This window comes from Phyllobates terribilis, unplaced genomic scaffold, assembly GCF_046119375.1.
Source record: "Phyllobates terribilis strain yellow unplaced genomic scaffold, ASM4611937v1 Scaffold_1__5_contigs__length_1240528914, whole genome shotgun sequence".
NCBI lineage: Eukaryota > Metazoa > Chordata > Amphibia > Anura > Dendrobatidae > Phyllobates > Phyllobates terribilis.
Genome location: NW_027362761.1, coordinates 354,393,020 through 354,415,090, shown reverse-complemented (window position 1 = coordinate 354,415,090; position 22,071 = coordinate 354,393,020). Strand labels below are relative to the sequence as shown.

The window sequence follows — 22,071 nt, the reverse complement described above, 5'->3', positions numbered from 1 at the left end:
TAGGAACTGATGTAACCTAGTCCTGAAAAGGACTCCAATTACAATTAGTCTTTACTCCCACAATCTATCTATTTAAGAGCACAGACCTCCCTGATAAAAGTCGTAGGAAATGCTGTAACCTAGTCCTTAAAAGGACTGCAATCACAACTATTCCCTACTCCCAAGCTATCTGTATATTTGTGCGAAAATTGGCTTGAAATTAACAAGGTATAGCGCACACAGCAACAGCGGTGCCGTCTAACACGCAGCTGCAGCAGTGAGAAAATGGTGGCGACGGGGAAAATGGCTTGGTCTTATAGGGCAAGGACATGTGACATACACTGCCAATCACACATGCCCTTGCTTGTGTGAAAAAAAGCACTTCGCTCCGTGTGTGCGCTGCTGATAGGCTGACAGATTGCACCTCCCCACTGCAAATGCGGGAAAGAGAAAAAAAAATGGAGATCTTCATTGTTCCTGCAGAGATCCATCCCCTGCCCCTCCCCCCGCCCCGCTGTACACTCAAACTGCGTATTAACATTAATTTTCATCATTACTGAGAAAAAATCCAGTTATGATTTTGGTGCACGAACAGTTATCGAACATAACCTCGAACAGCCGAATTTTTCTCAAATTGTTCGTGTTCGCCGACCGGCTCGAACACCGCCCAAAACAGCTCGAATTTGAGATTGGCGAACAGTTCGAGTAGAACAACGCTCATCTCTAGTGTTAAAGTGGGCCACTGAGACTCTTTCATCCGGGGCCCACGAAAACCTGGAACCAGCCTTGCATGTTGGTGCGGAGTAGCAAGTAGGTCTGACTCTCCTTGGGAAGTGGTCAGAGTACCGGGCAGTAAAAGAGTTAGGTATACGTTCCATGACAGAAACCAAGGTCTGGGATACCTTAGTTAGGACATCCACAGACTGGGAGAGAGATACAGCCCATTTAAGGGGAGGGAATATGCTCTAATTGCGGCCAGTGGGGGACTCCTGTGTGGCTGTGAAGGGTGCAATTGCTGTTTGCAATAGGTTGTCCCTAGGAAATTTGCATTCGCTAGAGGCGCATGCAAAATAAGTGACCAAAGGAAGCTGGCCAGGCTGGTGTGTGCAATCTTTTCTGGAATTAGGCATGGTCGATGAAAGAGACTTATAGATAAAGAGGCACCAGTACAGGGGTTTTTCTTAGGGGCTAAGAACTTTCCTGCAGTGGTCAGGAGGGAGCTATTCCTCTGCGTTGGGGAGAGAAAATGGCGCTGTCCAGCAGATGGAGAGGAGTGAGTAGACCCAACGCATGCGTTAGTGACCCACACAAACATGATAGGCTGGATGGATGTGGCGGGACCGACCAAGTGCGCGAGTCTGATAGGCTGGAGGAGGAGAGAAGGTGCGGTTTTTCAGAGCCAGCTAGGCTAATTATGACCGATTTGTGTAAGGTGATATTTCTCTACACTACTTTTACAATGTTGTGCTCAATTTTTGTTGAAAAGTTTTTGTTTTTTTCCCTAAACTCCACTCTCCTATTTCAGAGACATTTTCGAAAATCCATTGGACAATATTACTGGTTGTTTTGAGCCTCGACTTCACTTGTGCTAAATCTTCCCCCTATGGGTTAGTTTTTGGTTTATTTAGAATCCTCCCAGAAAACGGGAGTGTCTTCACATTGAGGGTTTCTGATATAGATTTTGAAGCAAAAAGTTAGGTATGGATCACCTGTAAAGATAAGCCTGAGGCGTCTTCTTTTTTGTAATTCATTCCCAGCTTCAATATAAAAAATCTGGAAACATACACCAATAGTTCTCTGTTCTAATAATCATAATGAATATTTTCTGTTTTTTGTTTTTTTATTATGGTCAGGCTATCAAATTGGAAAACCTGTGATAGCTGCAAATGGAAGTGTGCCATTTACCAAGACCACTCTCAGTGGCTGGAAATCAGGTAAAATTGTGTTTTTATGTTTCTTGTATACTATACATGTAAAATAAATCTAATATTTGTAGTGGAGGATGGTATATACTGTGGTGTTATTTAAAGGCAATCTGTCAGTAGAATCAACAACCCTCCTAAGCCGTCTATATGGGCATGTAGGTCATAGCAAGCTGAATAAAATGATACCTTGATATCTGCGATCCGATGTCTTATTCCAGAGAAATCCATGTTTTTCTTATATATTAATGAGCTGTTCAGGACTATTAGCCGGATACTGATCTGTATGAGAATCTGTCTCCAGAGATTATTATAAATAGAAGGGGGAGTTACCGGTGTGATGTGTAATGGCCGCTCTCTGCTCTCCTGATGTCACTGCAGAGCTGTGTGTGATTATACCTGACACATCTGCAGGCTCCTCTCAGGCAGACGGCTGCAATATTGTTGCAATACAGCAGAGCTGTGAGAGCTGCAGCAAAGAAGACAAAGTTCAGTTCTACTGTCCTGTGTTAGTTACATGTCTCACACTGGTAACTCCCCCTTTCATTTATAATAATCTCTGGAGGCAGATTCTCATACAGATCAGTGTCCGGCCAATAGCTCTGAACAGCTCATTTAGATGTAAGGAAAAAAGGATTTCTCTGGAATAAGACATCGGATCACAGATATCAAAGTATCACTTTATTCAGCTTCCTATGACTTACTTGCACATATACACAGGTTAGGAGGGTCGATCCTACTGACAGATTCCCTTTAATGTGCTGTAATTGAGAATAGCTCATGTCATCTATTTCAGTTTTGGATAGCTCCTGCTCTAGTGTGACACATACACCAATTCTTTTTGGAGAAAATTCATTTTCTGGATGTCTCTTGCACGTGGTTAATGAGAACTGCGCCAAGCTTAGGTGAGTTAGAATCTTCAATTGTTAGATTACTTTGATGATATAAATGGTCACTACCAGGTGCATAGATGTTAGAGGAGGAGCACACTACCTGTGTCCTGGCATGCAGTATTCTGTGGTCCCAAACTATCAGTACACAGTCCCTCTTATCTTTGACTGTTAAGAAAGAATTAGTTGTCAAAAGAAGAAAACAGTTCATGGGAGTTGCAGAAAAATCCTTGTCCCCCAATAGGAAGAGTCTCGAAAGTGAAACTCCCACTTGTCACTCTTATGTGTTAGCTATTGTCAATATGATCAAAATGTCTGACAATGTGGCCTTTGGCATCCTGATAGGACATTAAAAGAAACCATGACCTATTCTGGTGGTGTTTTTCCTTGGTAGCATTGCTCCTAGAGAAGATCAGCTCTCATGGTACTATAGTACGGAGCAGCAGAGTCTCCATGTCTCTCCATATCAGCTGCCTGCACTTGTCTGACAATAAGGCATCGGTGTATCCAGTACGGCCTGTACTTGTATTAATAGGAATGATGTACTGTATATGTCATTTTCTTCTATATTTGCAGGGAAAATGTACTTTCCTGGTTTAATGAATCTCTACTTTCTGTCAATCATGTATCCATGAGGGGAAATTCCAATGTCAGCGATCCAAGCGAATGGATATCAATAATCTGTAAGTCAGTAGATAGCCGTGATGATGAAATCGCTCGTCCATGTAGCAAAATGGAGGAGAACTTTTACTTGTGTCTCTTCTGGATTATGCAAATTGCCTCTTCAGAGAGGAAGAGGACTTCAACTCTAGTGCCACCTACTGGAAGTAGCAATCCTAAAAGTCATTATCGATCCTTTTAACTTGAAATATGACTTGGGATAAAAGCCAAATCAGAATCTCAATTTTTAGACATGGTGTTTCAGGGTATTGCCCCTCGTCAGTACAAAGTATGAGATCTGATTTGGCTGGGTGAGAGGCTAAGACTGGGATCTTATGGGTAAGGTTTCTCCTTGTGGAGAGTAACATGCCAGGTCTGGCACGCCAGTATGAGGAGACTTAAATAACACTTTGATTTCGTGCTGGGTACTCAGTATCTTGCCTGAAGATTAATGCTTACCAATAAAGGACAGGTACACAAAGAAATACTAGCACCAATGTAACTTTCCCTTTATGGAGAAGAAAATCAGTACAAGATAAGGAAAGGACATCAGTGCTCAGCTGGTAGAGAAAATCTACACATCAGCAGCAAGCAGCACCGCCATGTTTTATGGCTCGTTTACTTTACAGCCGCTGTTAATCCCTTCACGACGGGACCAATTTCTGTTTTTGCGTTTTCGTTTTTTCCTCCTCTTTTACCCAGAGCCATAACTCTCTTTTACTTTTCTGTCCACATAGACATATGAGGGCTTTTTTTTTGCTGGACAAGTTGTACTTTTCAATGACGTCATTGATTTTACCACAAAGTGTACTGGAAAAACGGGAAAAAAATTCCAAGCGGGAAGAAATTGTGAAAAAATTAAATTCTTGCATAATTTTTTGGAAATTGTTTTTGCGGTGTACATTTTGTGGTAAAAATGACCTTGCATTATGATTCTGCTCATCTGTACGATTTTCGCGATACAAAACATGTCCTGTTTTTTTATTATTAGTACTAGTTAGTACCCTTAGGAGACTTGAAGCTGCGATCGCCTGATGGCTTGTGCTATATACAGCGATGTCACGTCACCGCTGCATATGGTAAAAATCACGGTCTCCTTTGAAGCTCGGCCACAGGCAGGGTTTTAAAGGAACTCTGCAATGACAAGCAAGACCCCCGGCTTTCATTGCAACCCATTGGAGACCAGCGATCACGTCATGGGCGCATGGAATGATGTGCCCCCATGCTAGCGCTTGTTAAATGCCACTGTCAGAGTTTGACAGCGGCACTTAACAGGTCAACCATTGCGAGCGGAGCACTGCCCCACCCGCGATTGTTAGTGGCAGGTCCTTGCTGTAATACTGTACATAGCCATCAGCTGCCGGGTACGGGGCGGGTTCTCTGCGTGAGCCCGCTCCATACACCCGCTTCCAACTTACGCCGTACATGTACAGCAGATGTCGTGAAGGGGTTAATTTAAAACGTCACTCCAGCTTTTGTTATTTTTTTTTTCAGTGCTGGAGTGGTGTTTCTAAAGTAAAGTCCATGACCGTAGTATTAAACTTACCAGCTGCCGTCTTCACCTTTTATCAGCGCCGCTGCCCTGTTAGAGGCAGGTCCTGGCTGTAACACACAGCCATGATCTGCCGGGTACGGGGTGGGCTCACCCCATGATCCCGCTCCATACTCCTCTTCCAACTGGTACTGTGCATGTCGTGAAGGGATAAAGGGAAACCTGTCAGCAGGTTTCTGGACCCCAAACTAACGTCAGCTATGTAAAACCCCTGGAATGTTGATTACATCCATTCCTCTGTTTTATTAGTCTGTGTTTCAGTTTTAAAGAAATCCAAATTTTTATGCAGATGAGCTGTGAGTGCAGGGGGCTTGGATTCCACTTACAGCTCTCCAGCCTCTCTTCCCCTTTTCCACCCAGTGCCGGCCTCCTGTCAATGACTGACGGGCCGCACTTCTCTGTGACCGGTTCTCCTGCCCCATCCTGACCTGATAGCATTTTTTAATGTATCAGTGTAGGACAATGTATTAGCCTAGTTTCCATCCTGATTATTTCACAGACGATGATCTAGACTGGACAGAGCTGTAGCAAACCCTCAGTATTGGGTTTGTACAGGTTACAGCCTCTCCAAGTGGAAAAAAAAAGGATCCTCTAAACATTTCTGAACTGTAAGACGCAGCTTATGAGAATACTCGAACTTGTCTAATAATTGTGCCTTATTTCTTTAAATCTGCATAGTTCCTTTAATTTGGTGTGATTTCTTCTAGATGAAGAATACAATACAACGTGTACAGAGAACTGTGGCTCAGAAAATGCAATGTGTATAAGGGTGCCATCAAACATCAAAATTGAAATCTTAACCGCTGTCACGGGAGCTGTCGAGGGCATGCCTCAGGAAGAAATCCTGGCAGCTAAATTCAGGTCTGGGTCCAGCATACTTCGTTGATTGTATCCGCTCTACTGCTCCTGATAAATATCACCGTACTCTTTTTGCCTTGGCATTAGAGTGACTATAGTGTGAAATCCCCCACTTATTATTTTATTAATAATAAATGGTTAATATTTTTATAAAATCTTTACTTCTTAAAAGGGTTGTTCACTACTTGAATAATCCCTTCTTAAACACCATACTCACAATATAAACACACTATACTCACCTCCTTCATCAGCGTCATTGCATTGATGTCTTTGCCGGGACGCCCGAGGCTTCCATGACATTGTTATGCTGCATGAGCCCTGCAGCAAATTAGCAACCGCTATTGAGCTGCAGCTCTCTCACTTTCTTTGGATGTCCGTGTTTTGTCTGAAGGAAGCGTGAGCAAGGCAGCCCAATGGTGGTCACTGATTGTCAGCAGGGCTCACATGGCATAGCCATGTCACATGAGGCTCGGGAGACCCGATGCCGACATCGCTGGAATGGCACCTGCGCTGGAGGTGAGTATATGAGGTTTTTATTTTATATTGAGGCATTTAGTATTTAATGGGGTTGGCCAGGCTTGGGGTTCAAGTCTATGTGACTGCAGGCTTGTGAATCCTCACAGTGCGTGCTGTCAGGATTCTTCGTCGCCAGAAGAGGGAGGTCATGTAACGGCAAGTATGTGATTTGCATACTACATCGAGCCACATTCCAACTAGACGTGTCCAGCCTTGCTCAATTCACTTGTATTGACCGAGGCAGCATACAGTTATATGAAAAAGTTTGGGCACCCCTATTAATCTTAAGCTTAATGTTTTATAAAAATTGGTGTTTTTGCAACAGCTATTTCAGTTTGATATATGTAATAACTGTTGGACACAGTAATGTTTCTGCCTTGAAATGAGGTTTATTGTGCTAACAGAAAATGTGCAATCTGCATTCAAACAAAATTTGACAGGTGCATAAGTATGGGCACCTCACCAGAAAAGTGACATTAATATTTAGTAGATCCTCCTTTTGCAAAAATAACAGCCTCTAGTCGCTTCCTGTAGCTTTTAATGAGTTCCTGGATCCTGGATGAAGGTATTTTTGACCATTCCTCTTTACAAAACAATTCCAGTTCAGTTAAGTTTGATGGTCGCCGAGCATGGACAGCCCTCTTCAAATGATCCCACAGATGTTCAATGATATTCAGGTCTGGGGACTGGGATGGCCATTCCAGAACATTGTAATTGTTCCTCTGCATGAATGCCTGAGTAGATTTGGAGCGGTGTTTTGGATCATTGTCTTGCTGAAAGATCCATCCCCTGCGTAACTTCAACTTTGTCACTGATTCTTGAACATTATTGTCAAGAATCTGCTGATACCGAGTAGAATCCATGCGTCCCTCAACTTTAACAAGATTCCCGGTGCCGGCATTGGCCACACAGCCCCAAAGCATGATGGAACCTCCACCAAATTTTACTGTGGGTAGCAAGTGTTTTTCTTGGAATGCTGTGTTTTTTTGCCGCCATGCATAACGCCTTTTTGTATGACCAAACAACTCAATCTTGGTTTCATCAGTCCACAGGACCTTCTTCCAAAAAGTAATTGGCTTCTCCAACTGTGCTTTTGCATACCTCAGCCGACTCTGTTTGTGGCGTGCTTGCAGAAACGGCTTCTTTCGCATCACTCTCCCATACAGCTTCTCCTTGTGCAAAGTGCGTTGTATAGTTGACCGATGCACAGTGATACCATCTGCAGCAAGTTGATGCTGCAGCTCTCTGGAGGTGGTTTGAGGATTGTCCTTGACTGATCTCACCATTCTTCTTCTCTGCCTTTCTGATGTTTTTCTCGGCCTGCCACTTCTGGCCTTAACAAGAACTGTCCCTGTGTTATTCCATTTCCTTACTATGTTCCTCACAGTGAAAACTGACAGGTTAAATCGCTGAGACAGCTTTTTGTATCCTTCCCCTGAACAACTATGTTGAATAATCTTTGTTTTCAGATCATTTGACAATTGTTTTAAGGAGCCCATGATGCCACTCTTCAGAGGAGATTCAAACAGGAGAACAACTTGCAAGTGGCCACTTTAAGTAGCTTTTCTCATGATTGCATACACCTGGCTATGAAGTTCAAAGCTCAATGAGGTTACAAAACCAAAAAAAGTGCTTCAGTAAGTCAGTAAAAAGTAGGTAGGAGTATTTAAAACAAAAAAATGATAAGGGTGCCCATACTTATGCCCCTGTCAAATTTTGTTTGACTGCAGATTGCACATTTTCTGTTAGTACAATAAACCTCATTTCAAGGCAGAAACATTACTGTGTCCAACAGTTATTACATATATCAAACTGAAATAGCTGTTGCAAAAACACCAATTTTTATAAAACATTAAGCTTAAGATTAATAGGGGTGCCCAAACTTTTTCATATAACTGTATGTCTAGTCGGCATGTGACCTTGTGACTGCATATTGCATACTTGTGGTCACTCGCCTGCCGATACTGGCGCCAGCACCGGAAAATCCTGACAGTGTGCATTTTACACTATCTGAGGATTCATGGATCCACAATCACATAGTGATTGCAGACTTGAACCCCAAGCCTGGACAACCCCTTTTAACTTTTGATGTTTCAGCCTTCAATTGTCAACTCTGTTTCTGTAATAGTTGAACAGATCCGCGTCCAGATTTTTATAGCAAGCTGTATGATACGGATTCTGATTCAAACTGTTTGCGGAAATTGTGAAGACCTAATAAAACTAATGGGTTTTACTCTTATTTACTAATAAAAAAGTCTAATTTGACACAATGTCACATATTTTATGTTTCTTTTCCAGCTTCTCAGCAGTTAATATAAATTGTGTGTCTGCCTGTAACTTGTCACTTCCACTCACGGCCTCCGTACAGTTCATCAGAGTCCCAGCCCAGGTGCCCTTGAGCGTTACAAGGTATCGTAACTTATGGAACTGGGGTAATTATTATAGATACACTGATCAGCCTTAACATTAACGCCTAATACTCTGTATAGTTTTATGAAAAAGTAAGCACACGCGCCTATATTTCTGCACTGATTACTACTAAAATGTTATCTGATTGTTATATACTAAAGCTTATACCACATGTTTTGTACTGCGCTTGTTTTTTCTGGAGCATGTTGAGGAAATATCAGACCAAACTTTACTGTAGTTACAAATATGATAAGATTTGTGTAATGTTGAGAAGGGATTTGGACCATTCCTCCTTGAAAGTGTGTTTCAATTCATGAATATTTCTGGGATACCTTGCATCTGCAGCCCTCTTAATAACATGCCATAGCATTTAGATAGGTTTAAAGGGAACCGATCATGTGAAAAAAATGCTATTAACCTGCAGATATGGGGTAAATCTGCAGGTTAATAACGTTCTGAACCTGCCCGGCGCTCGCACTGAGAGCCCTGCTGCCGAGAGGAACTTAACTTTATTCCCCCCAGCAGCGTTTGGGTTTCAGCCACGGGGACGGCGCCGGTTCAGTCACAACTCTGTGTATAGAGAGTGGTGGCTGTAACTGCACCCCCCGACACTGACTGACAGCCAGCTCTAATGCTTAACTGCTGTCAGTCAGGGCCGGGGGTGTGGTTACTCTATATACAGAGTTGTGACTGAAACCCGAATGCTGCCGAGGGTAATAAAGCTAATTTCCTCCCGCAGCAGGGGTTTAAGTGTCGGTATCGGGCAGGTTCAGAATGTTATTAACATGCAGATTAACCAGATATCTGCAGGTTAATAGTGTTTTTCACGTGACCGTTTCCATTTAAATTGCAAAAAGAACTTCGGCACTCCATACATGAATATATAAGAAATATTGTATCTAGACTAATGTCACTTTGAAAAATGAAGGTTTTTTTGCGCATAATTTGGCCAATTTATGTGTGCCCATCAACCATGACAAGGTCACCTTCGTATGATGGGAAACTACGCTACGCTACCACTGGATATGCCACTCTTGGGCTGTAAGCCTGTATGGACAATATGTCTCTGCTTGGGCTTTTAACCTACAATGTATGGGCTGGTAGAGCTAGTTAAAACCACCTGTGACTGAATGGGAGGGACACATGGTCAGAAAAAAGGCTGTCAAACTTCTAGTAGTGTGAACACGTACCTGCTGCAATGTTCCAGGAGCGGGATCCCAAAAATGATTAATAGAAAAAAGAGAGGGGGTCGCTCACTGGTCTATTCGGGTGCTCTGAAGAAAAGAATAATCTCAATTGCAAAAAGAACTTCGGCACTCCATACATGAATATATAAGAAATATTGTATCATTAGTCTATTTCTTATATATTCATGTATGGAGTGCCGAAGTTCTTTTTGCAATTGAGATTACTTTTTTCTTCAGAGCACCCGAATAGACCAGTGAGCGACCCCCTCTCTTTTTTTCTGCGTTTCCCTTTAAAGTCAGGAGTCTGGCTTTGTTATACTAATTTTGTCCTCGCACCATGTGGTAGAAAAAAATGCTCCCCCCCCCCTTCCTTTTTTATATGGTATTTGTGCACTGTTTTTGCAGCATTTTCACTGAAATTGCTGCAAAACAAAGTTTGTGCTGCGACTTCATAAAATTGAAGCAAAAAAAAAATTAGCAATCCTATATCTAATTATTATTTTATCATTTTGAATAACTATTTAACATCCTAATGTATCTAGATTTCAAATGACTGATACAGAATATGACTGTGAGAAAAATGATGTGTGCTGGCAGCAACTTGCTTATCCACTGACCAAGTATTACACAGGTAAGGGGCTATAAAATCCCCCACAGGACAGTTAACACTTTGCTGCTAGATGTGCAGGTTTTATACTGCTTGGATAAGGGATTTCAGACTTTCGAATTGGTTGAACTGTTTTTGGCCCTGTTTTCCCATTGTGGAAGGTCCACAGCATCTCTCCCATGTGTATGTACCCCTCCATCCAGACTACTTTCAGCTGCTCACAATTTAAACACCGGAGAAACACGAGTGGCCAAGACCCTTTTTACATCACACTCCGTTTACTTTATACTGCTTATCAACCCGAAGCCGCTGTATAATAGTACAGTCCGGTTGTGTCATACATTGCAGGTCCACAGATCAGCTCCTCAAACTGTGTCGTTTTGTACAAGTATTTGCTTTTTTTTTTTTACATTAAAAAATGTTCATTTTTTTATATGTTTTATTTTTAGGAGAGCCACAACATGTCACCTTGGCTAAAGGATTGATTCTGGTCTTCTTTTTTATAAGCGCAGCTGTTCTTGGAACACCGTGGAACATGATACGTAAAGCATGGAATGAAACTACCTTTTAAAAGAAGCTTGCAATAAAAAAGAAAGATGCTCTAACACTAGACTATTAGAGGGGTTGTCTACTACTCGCATAACCCCCAGTAAAAAAAGTAACACTTTTTCTCACCTCCGGTGCCAGCGCCATTCCAGCGATGTCGCCACTGGCTCTCCTGGGGATTGCATGACATTGTCACGTGATCCCTGCTGCCAATCAGAACTAACTTCACTCTCACAGCTTTTGGACAAATCAGACATCAGGAGGATGTGAGAGCTGCATCTGCCCGCTCACATTGTTTTGTCACTCGATCCCTGGGAGAGCCAGTGCCGACACCACTGGAATGACGCTGGCACCGGAGGTGAATATTAGTGTCATTATTTTACTGGGTTGAAACATGCTGATTGAGAAGGCGTTGTCTGAGCAGTGGACATCCCCTTTTTAGAGGGAACCTGTCACCATTTTTTTCATGTATAAACCATTGCTGCATTCCACAAAGTTGTATATTATGTCCTTACTCCCCTATATGTCCCCCAAAAGAGTGAAGTTTTTGAAGTGATCCAGTGTGGTTTGCAAATTTGTGCAATCCGATCAAATGGGTGTTATTGCAGTGCCGCCTGTCCCTCTTCTCCTCTGCTAAATGCCATCCTCCTGCTGTGATTGATGTGGCTGACGCGTCCTGCGTCCTCCACATAGCTGGATGAAATCTCGCACCTGCGCAGGGACATCACCGGCTTGCTCAGGCGCACTTTGTTCTGCCTACGGGAACAATTTCTCCCATATTTTTTTGTTCCCCGCCTCCGGAAATCACAGAAGAGGAGTTTAATTCCGGTGGTAGGGAATAAAACAATATGGACTAAGAGGTTCCAGTAAGCTGAGCCGGAAAGATGTGTTGTCACATGTGCAGTTAGGTTTTAGGCTCTGCCCGCAGCAGGGCAGACCAAAGTGCCCCTGCGAGAGCTGGCGATGTCCTTGTGCTGGCGGGAGGTTTCGTTCTGCTATGTCGATGACGCAGAACGTGTCAGCCACATCAATCACAGCAAGAGGACGGCGTTTAGCAAGGGACAGACGCCTCTGCAATGACACCCATTGGAACGTCCAATTTTGCATATCGTGCTGGATCACTTCAAAAGGTTTTTTTCAGGATACACAGAGGAGTCAGGACATAATATACAACTTTTGGAATGCAGCACAGGCGCTGAGGAAGGTGGTTCATACATGAAAAACCTGGTGACGGGTTCCCTTTAAAGTAGCTTGCCGATCCTTGCTTATAGTGCCTAATGGAGTTAAGATCACCTAGCTATTTGTCTCTTAGGTGTTTACACACATCCGTGTGAAGTGGCGACGTGCTGTCCGTTTTTGTTTTTTATCGGACAGCACACAGCCCCATTGAGTATGTCCCATTGTGATCCTCAACATTGGATCAGAATAGGACCTTGTTCATGTCTGTATAGAGCACAGTACAACTAAGGGCGAGTTGTTGCCAGAAACACATCAGTGAACTGATTATGCCAAAATTTTTATTATGTAACTCTAAACATGATTTTTCAATAAAGAAGAATCATTTTAAAAGGATCGAAGTGCGGTTTCTCCTAATTTTTTCAATACCAGAATAGGATCTGCTCTGAGTATTACGGATCTCATTCTTGGATCCGTTATTTTAACGGATGTTTGAATAGATCAATTTTACTCAAAGCGTCCGTGTACTGTCCCATAAAAATCAAGCAGCACACGGACATTTCATATGGATGTGTGAATGCAGACTAAAAACTGATCTTTTTCTTTCTTCAGGATTTATAGCATATACTGTATGACTGCAGCAATATTTATACTGTAAATACTATTTGTTTCCTTGTAATTGTATATAAGGGTGTAAATATATTGACCACATGAAATGATTTTATAATGCCAAGATACATTTTTCTATATCAAGCTTAAATTTTATCTTTAGATTTTTTATTTAGCGTACGGTTTCCATTTCTTCCTCCGTACTTCAGTAATTTTTATTTTTTTATTTTTAATTTGCATTATTTCCTTTTTTATTTTATCTTCATTTTATTATAACTCTTTAGTAACCTAAAGCTAGACAAAAGTGAGGGGACGGGGTGAATGCCCAATGGGAGCAAAGGATTCCAACTTAGGATCAAAATGTCACAGATCCTGGCCAGCACTGTTCTCTTTAAATGGCAAAAAAAACCTCCCCCAAAACAAAGGGAAAGTCTTCTCCTTCTCAAACTCCCTGAGCTCGTAACTTAAGACTTCATTTACATGTCTTTGTTCTATTCTTTGTATAGCCAGACAGCGCCAATACACATTATAGACTATAGGTCCAAATTGCAGAACAAATTCACTCATTCTAATAAATGGTTTATTAAAAAATGGACAGCACACGGATGCATCAGTTTGCTGTCTATTTACTGTATATCACGCATGTGTGAATAAGGGCCAATTACAAGAAGAACGCTAATGAAGATCTCTCTTTGTTGGAGTGTTCAATTAACCTGCATATTTTGTCCTGTAATGTTTGCAGAACAAGCTGCATGGACTGATACAATGGGTAATCAACATATTAACAAACATCAATTGTTCAATTAACCTGAGTCTTTGTCCTTCAAGGTTATTTTGAAGAATAAATTGTAGGGCTGATACAATAGATAATCAGCAGGCATTCAACAAATATCAATTCAATCTACAAGAGTCAACATTCAATGTCATATGAACAATAGCTTATGTCCCTGGGCCTACTGGATAATACGCCTGGCATAATTAAGAATAAACGCGGTGTCCTCACATAGCCCTGCACAGAAGAGGTGAGTGCACATATACTGGCCTTGTGGGGTTTAGAGCTAAATTAAAGGGGTTTTCCCACGAACAAAAGTTCATTAAAATTAATGGCTGTTTCTGACCATGTACAGAACACAGTCTGATCACACCACAGCTCCTGGTCAGGGGAGGAAGCAATAGACAATACAGACATTACAGTAGTGGATCGCAGAGGATTCATTTTGTGAGGTAAAACATTTCACTGCCTGTTTTTAAACAATATTTTACCTCACAAAATGAATCCTCTGTGATCCCCTGATGTAAAATCGGTGTTGTCTTTTGCTTCCTCCCCTGCCCAGGAGCTGTGGCATGTTCCATACATTGTCAGACACAGCCATTGATTAAAATGAACTTTTGTTTGTCGGAAAACCCCTTTAAGTATGGTGACTGGAGATAAGATGATCCTTCCAGTCAGAGGAGGTGCTTTAAGCCGGATGCGACAGTGTGGTAGGAGGGCTTGAGGAATCTCTGCTGATTATAATCCTGATCATACTGCCTCAATGTAATTTGTGGGAAAGCTTTGGCTGTGCTCCGGCGTGATGTTATTAAGGGGTGTCTGTGCGCTCCTCCTTCGGCCTGAAAGGACAGCCTCGGGGATGGCATGTAACCCTTGGGCTGCGTATTTGAGACCCCTGCTGTAGACAGTTCTTAGTGACGTTGGTTGTATGTTTGGAGATATTGTCCTGCCGCAGAATAGATGTGGAGCCAATCAGACCCTCCTTGATGGATGATATCAGTCTACATTTCTCACCATTGAGGACACTATTAATCCTGATCAAATTCTCTACTCCATTTGTTGAAATGTAGCTCCAAACTTGCCAGGAATCCTCTCCATGTTTCAATGTTGCCTGCAGACAACAATTTTGACTTATCAGTTCAGAGCACTTGCTGCCATTTTTCTGCACTCTGGTTCTTATGTTTTCGTGCATAGTTGAGTTGCTTGGTCCTGATTCCATGTCGAAGGTGTGGCTTTTTGGTTGTAATCTTCCATAAAGACCACTTCTTGCCAGTCTTCTCTGAGTTGATGGCACTGTTCAAAAACTTCCACTTTGAAAAAGAAGGAAGCATGATGTGTCTTTCATCTGTGGCACATTGTTTTCTTGACCGACTACTCTGTCTATGGTGCTCAATGTTGCCCATTTCCTGGTGCTTCTTCAAAAGAGCTTGAACAGTACATCTTGAAATCCCAGTCTACTTTGTAATCTATGCAATACAAGAAAAAGAGCGTGGACTGCACCTTCAAAAAATCATACATTGATCTAATGCCTCTCGGCAAAAATATATATAACTGAACATGAGGTTCTTAGTTTAACATTCTGATCCGACTGTATGAAGCCCACTGCCACGTCACGGCAAACCTCTTAGTGGGTCCTAACGTTTCCTGCCTTAAAAGAGCGGCGCCGTGCCACAGCATCAATGCACCAGCAGGGCGGGCGGCCTGGTGCCTCACAACACCCATGCTGCAAGACCGAGTCCCCATGACTCCAGGCCGCGCCGCCCCACAAGCACAAAACTACAGCAACAATTGCACCAACACCACATGAAAGGAGCATCTTAACTCACCTTCCTCAAGCTCTCAAGTGAGAGCAAAAGAGGCTGGACTCTCGTTGCAGTCTCCAGCTAATTTAAAATCATCTGTGCCAATTAGACTCACTGACACACTTCCATAGCAATCTGCTCCTTGCGCTGTCAGACTTGTATAAGGAAGATTAATTACGTTGTGTACACTGGGGGTGGGGAGTTGGGGGGCCTCTTATGATGACAGGAAGTGTGCAAACTCAACCAGCTGCTCGCCCACTACAAGGATGTAATGGAATAACGCCAGGGGGAGGCAAGGGGGCATACTTCAGAAGATAAAAGCTTGGTATTTATTGAATGGAGCATCATTTTTAATAAATGTAAATTACAAAACCATTTATTTCCACATTTTCTGCTTAGTTAAAAGTATTCTTTATGGTGGCACAACCCCTTTAACCCCTTAAGCCCCGCGGGTGGTTTGCACGTTAATGACCGGGCCAATTTTTACAATTCTGACCACTGTCACTTTATGAGGTAATTACTCTCGAACGCTTCAACGGATCCCCCTGATTCTGAGATTGTTTTTTCGTGACATATTGTACTTCATGATTGTGGAAAAATTTCTTCGATATCACTTGCGTTTATTTGTGAAAAAAACGGAAATTTGGCGAAAATTTTGAAAATTTTGCAATTTTCAAAATTTGAATTTTTAAGCCCTGAAATCAGAGCGATATGTCACACAAAAGAGTTAATAAATAACATTTCCCACATGTCTACTTTACATCAGCACAATTTTGGAACCAAAATTTTTTTTTGTTAGGGAGCTATAAGGGTTAAAAGTTGACCAGCGATTTCTCATTTTTCCAACAAAATTTACAAAACCATTTTTTTAGGGACCACATCACATTTGAAGTCACTTTGAGAGGTCTTTATGACAGAAAATACCCAAAAGTGACACCATTCTAAAAACTGCACCCCTCAAGGTGCTCAAAACCACATTCAAGAACTTTATTAACCCTTCAGGTGCTTCACAGGAATTTTTTGAATGTGGAAGAAAAAAATGAACATTTAACTTTTTTCACAAAAATGTTAATTTAGACCCAATTTTTTTTATTTTCACAGGGGTAACAAGAAAAAATGGACCCCAAAATTTGTTGTGCAATTTCCCCTGGGCACGCAGATACCCAATATTTGGGGAAAAAATACTGTTTGGGCGCACGGCAGGGCTCGGAAGGGAAGGAGCGCTATTTGACTTTTTGATTGTAAAATTTGCTTGAATAATTAGCGGACGCCATGTTGTGTTTGGAGAGCCCATGTGTGCCCAAACTTTGGAGCTCCCCCACAAGTGACCCCATTTTGGAAACTAGACCCCCCAAGGCACCTTTCTAGATGCATAGTGAGCACTTGGAACCCCCAGGTGCTTCACAAATTGATTCGTAACAATGAAAAAGTGAAAAAAAAAAACACTTTTTCATTTTTATGAATCAATTTGTGAAGCACCTGAGTGTTCCAAGTGCTCACAATGCATCTAGATAGGTGCCTTGGGGGGTCTAGTTTCCAAAATGGGGTCACTTGTGGGGGAGCTCCAATGTTTGGGCACACAGCGGCTCTCCAAACGCAACATGGTGTCGCTAACAATTTGAGCCGATTTTCCGTTAAATTTGTTAGAGGACACCATGTTGCATTTAGAGAGTCCCTGTGTGCCCAAACATTGGAGCTCCCCCACAAGTGACCCCATTTTGGAAACTAGACCCCCCAAGGCACCTATCTAGATGCATAGTGAGCACTTGGAACCCCCAGGTGCTTCACAAATTGATTCGTAACAATGAAAAAGTGAAAAAAAAAACACTTTTTCATTTTTATGAATCAATTTGTGAAGCACCTGGGGGTTCCAACTGCTCACTATGCATCTAGATAGGTGCCTTGGGGGGTCTAGTTTCCAAAATGGGGTCACTTGTGGGAGAGCTCCAATGTTTGGGCACACAGGGACTCTCTAAATGCAACATGGTATCCGCTAACAAATTGAATGGAAAATCGGCTCAAATTGTTAGCGGACACCACATTGCGTTTGGAGAGCTTCTCTGTGCCCAAACTTTGGAGCTCCCCCACAAGTGACCCCATTTTGGAAACTAGACCCCCCAAGGCACCTTTCTAGATGCATAGTGAGCACTTGGAACCCCCAGGTGCTTCACAAATTGATTCGTAATAATGAAAAAGTGAAAAAAAAAACACTTTTTCATTTTTACGAATCAATTTGTGAAGCACCTAGGGGTTCCAAGTGCTCACTATGCATCTAGATAGGTGCCTTGGGGGTCTAGTTTCCAAAATGGGGTCACTTGTGGGGGAGCTCCAATGTTTGGGCACACAGGGACTCTCTAAATGCAACATGGTATCCGCTAACAAATTGAATGGAAAATCGGCTCAAATTGTTAGCGGACGCCACATTGCGTTTGGAGAGCCCCTCTGTGCCCAAACTTTGGAGCTCCCCCACAAGTGACCCCATTTTGGAAACTAGACCCCCCAAGGCACCTTTCTAGATGCATAGTGAGCACTTGGAACCCCCAGGTGCTTCACAAATTGATTCGTAATAATGAAAAAGTGAAAAAAAAAACACTTTTTCATTTTTACGAATTAATTTGTGAAGCACCTAGGGGTTCCAAGTGCTCACTATGCATCTAGATAGGTGCCTTGGGGGGTCTAGTTTCCAAAATGGGGTCACTTGTGGGGGAGCTCCAATGTTTGGGCACACAGGGACTCTCTAAATGCAACATGGTATCCGCTAACAAATTGAATGGAAAATCGGCTCAAATTGTTAGCGGACGCCACATTGCGTTTGGAGAGCCCCTCTGTGCCCAAACTTTGGAGCTCCCCCACAAGTGACCCCATTTTGGAAACTAGACCCCCCAAGGCACCTTTCTAGATGCATAGTGAGCACTTGGAACCCCCAGGTGCTTCACAAATTGATTCGTAATAATGAAAAAGTGAAAAAAAAAACACTTTTTCATTTTTACGAATTAATTTGTGAAGCACCTAGGGGTTCCAAGTGCTCACTATGCATCTAGATAGGTGCCTTGGGGGGTCTAGTTTCCAAAATGGGGTCACTTGTGGAGGAGCTCCAATGTTTGGGCACACAGGGACTCTCCAAATGCAACATGATATCCGCTAACAATTTGAGCCGACAATTTGTTAGCGGATATCATGTTGCATTTGGAGAGTCCCTGTGTGCCCAAACATTGGAGCTCCCCCACAAGTGACCCCATTTTGGAAACTAGACCCCCCAAGGCACCTATCTAGATTCATAGTGAGCACTTGGAACCCCAGGTGCTTCACAAATTGATTCATAAAAATGAAAAAGTGTTTTTTTTTTCACTTTTTCATTTTTACGAATCAATTTGTGAAGCACCTGGGGGTTCCAAGTGCTCACTATGCATCTAGAAAGGTGCCTTGGGGGGTCTAGTTTCCAAAATGGGGTCACTTGTGGGGGAGCTCCAAAGTTTGGGCACAGAGGGGCTCTCCAAACGCAATGTGGTGTCCGCTAACAATTTGAGCCGATTTTCCATTTAATTTGTTAGCGGATACCATGTTGCATTTAGAGAGTCCCTGTGTGCCCAAACATTGGAGCTCCCCCACAAGTGACCCCATTTTGGAAACTAGACCCCCCAAGGCACCTATCTAGATTCATAGTGAGCACTTGGAACCCCAGGTGCTTCACAAATTGATTCATAAAAATGAAAAAGTGTTTTTTTTTTTCACTTTTTCATTTTTACGAATCAATTTGTGAAGCACCTGGGGGTTCCAAGTGCTCACTATGCATCTAGAAAGGTGCCTTGGGGGGTCTAGTTTCCAAAATGGGGTCACTTGTGGGGGAGCTCCAAAGTTTGGGCACAGAGGGGCTCTCCAAACGCAATGTGGTGTCCGCTAACAATTTGAGCCGATTTTCCATTCAATTTGTTAGCGGACACCATGTCGCGTTTGGAGAGCCCGTGATGTGCCTAAACAGTGGAGCTCCCCCACAAGTGTCCCCATTTTGGAAACTATACCCCTCAAAGATTTTATTAAGGTGTATAGTGAACATTTTGAACCCAGAGGTACGGCACATTATTTGTTTACATTAGGTCATCATATTGAATAAGTTTTCATTATTCTTGAGCGCAAGTGCTCGCTACTTGAGTTTGCATCGGGTACTCAGGTATGCACCATGTACAGCGTGTGCTCGAGTGACATGCTCGAGTCCCTGCTCCGCATGTTTCACGGTTATTAGACACCCAAAAAAAAACATGCGGGGATCGCTCGTGCATGGCAGGCAATCCCCGTAAAGTTTTTTGGCCGCGAAGCATATGGGGCAGAGACTCGAGCATGTCACTCAAATACCCACGATACTAAATGCATACCAGAGCACCCGATGCAAACTCAAGTAGCGAGCACTTGCTCTCAACACTAGTCGCCATATCGTCATCTTTTTTTCTTACTTTTGAAAAAAATCCCAACCCCAGCCCTAACCCTAGCACAACCCTAGCCCCAGCACAACCCTAGCCCCAGCACAACCCTAGCCCCAGCACAACCCTAGCCCCAGCACAACCCTAGCCCCAGCACAACCCTAGCCCCAAACCCAGCCCTAACCCTAGCCCAATCCTAACTCAAGAGTTTATTTTTGACGCCGTTCCTTGTGCGGTATAAGTGATTAGACGACTTTATTCTTCGGGTCGGTGTGATTACAGCAATGCCAGAATCATATGGGGTTTTTATGACTGACAGCTGTCACACACTAAAAGACGCATTTTTTGTAAAATCTAGTTTTTGCATCGCCATATTTTGAGAGCTATAATTTTTCCAAATTTTGGCAGACAGTCATGTGACGGCTCGTTTTTTGCGGGATGACTTGACGTTGTTATTGGTGCCATTTTCAGGCACGTGACATTTTTTGATCGCTTTCTATTCCGATTTTTGGGAGGCAGAATAAACAAAAACCAACAATTCAGGAATTGTTTTTTTTTTTTTTTTTTTATTCTGTTCCGCGTGTGGTAAAATTGATGAGGCAGCTTTACTCTTCGGGTCAGTACGTTTACAGCGGTACCACATTTGTATAATTTTTCTATGTTTTGGCGCTTATACACAATAAAAGCTATTTTATAGAAAAAAATATTTTTTAGTATCGCTTTATTCTGAGAGCTATAACTTTTTTATTTTTCGGCTGATGGAGCTATATGGCGGCTTGTTTTTTGCGGGACGAGATGACGTTTTCAGCAGTATCATTTTTATTTATATGCGTCTTTTTGATCGCGTGTTATTCCACTTTTTGTTTGGCGGTATGGTGATAAAGCATTGTTTTTTGCTTGTTTTTTTTTTTTTTTTTTTTACCGTGTTCACTGAAGGGGTTAACTAGTGGGACAGTTTTATAGGTCAGGTTGTTCCGGACGCGGCGATACCAAATATGTGTACTTTTATTGTTTTTTTTTTATTTTTTTTATAATAATATTTATTGATGGGTACATTATATTTTTATTTTTGGTGTATTATTTTTTTTATTTTTTTATAATATTTTTGCACATTTTTTTTTTTTTTTTTTTCCACTTTCACACAGTTTATACACTTTATTACTTTGTCCCACTCTGGGACTTTCACTTTTTTTTTTCTGATCGCCTGCATGGCACAGGAATGGAGCACCATCCCTATGCCATGAAGGCTGTCAGAAGTGCACAGTGTGAAGATTGCTTGGAGATGCACTGCGCATGTCCAAGCAATCTTCCTGCTCTCTGGTGACCCGGATGTTGTCATGACGACATCGGGTCGTCATGGCAACACCCGGGAAGCCTTTGCAGACTGCGCTGGAAGCCGGAAGAGGAGGTGAGTATCGGCGATCACCTCCCCTTGCCCCCGCAATGCCGCGATCGACTTCGATCGCAGCATCGCGGGGGTTAATGTGCTGGGAGCGGTGCGTGACCGCTCCCTGCACATAGTACCGGGTGTCAGCTATGACAATCAGCTGACACCCGGCGGCGATCGCGCCCGCACAGCCTGTGTGCGCGCGCGATCGCCATGACGTACTAATACGGGTCTGGCTCTTAAGTCCCAGGGCACAGACGCGTATTAGTACGTCAGATGTTATTAAGGGGTTAAATAGAACCTTCCTGACAAAGTGAAGTAGACCAAAAGCTAGACATCATGCTGCAATCCAAAGAAATTCAGGAACAAATGAGAAACAAAGTAATTGAGATCTGTCAGTCTGGAAAAGGTTATAAAGCCATTTCTAAAGCTTTGGGACTACAGTGAACCACAGTGAGAGCCATTATTCACAAACAGCGAAAACATGGAACAGTGGTGAACTTTCCCAGGAGTGGCTGGCCGACCAAAATTACCCCAAGAGCGCAGCGACTACTCATCCAGGAGGTCACAAAAGACCCCACTACAACATCCAAAGAACTGCAGACATCACTTGCCTTAGTTAAGGTCTGTATTCATGACTCCATCATAAGAAAGAGACTAAGCAACAGTGGCATGCATGGCAGAGTTCCAAGACGAAAACCACTGCTGAGTAAAAGGAACATAAAGGCTTGTCTCAGTTTTGCCAGAAAACATCTTTATGATCGCCAAGACTTTTGGGAGAATA

General features: G+C 42.6%; 1 protein-coding gene across 2 annotated transcripts in view; it reads left to right on the top strand.

Moving 5' to 3' along the window:
- TCTN2 (tectonic family member 2) overlaps nucleotides 1-13,879 on the top strand; it is a 42,599-nt gene extending 28,720 nt beyond the window's left edge. The window contains exons 13-19 of one of the 2 annotated variants that reach the window (XM_073676176.1): nucleotides 1,833-1,913; nucleotides 2,698-2,806; nucleotides 3,368-3,474; nucleotides 5,711-5,864; nucleotides 8,676-8,786; nucleotides 10,516-10,604; nucleotides 11,030-13,879. In XM_073676176.1, coding sequence (XP_073532277.1) covers nucleotides 1,833-1,913; nucleotides 2,698-2,806; nucleotides 3,368-3,474; nucleotides 5,711-5,864; nucleotides 8,676-8,786; nucleotides 10,516-10,604; nucleotides 11,030-11,151 — 773 coding nt within the window. In that variant the 3' untranslated portion in view covers nucleotides 11,152-13,879. The remainder of the gene's footprint in view (nucleotides 1-1,832; nucleotides 1,914-2,697; nucleotides 2,807-3,367; nucleotides 3,475-5,710; nucleotides 5,865-8,675; nucleotides 8,787-10,515; nucleotides 10,605-11,029) is intronic. The other variant, XM_073676175.1, reaches the window with a different exon arrangement.
- Nucleotides 13,880-22,071: the final 8,192 nt, after the last annotated feature.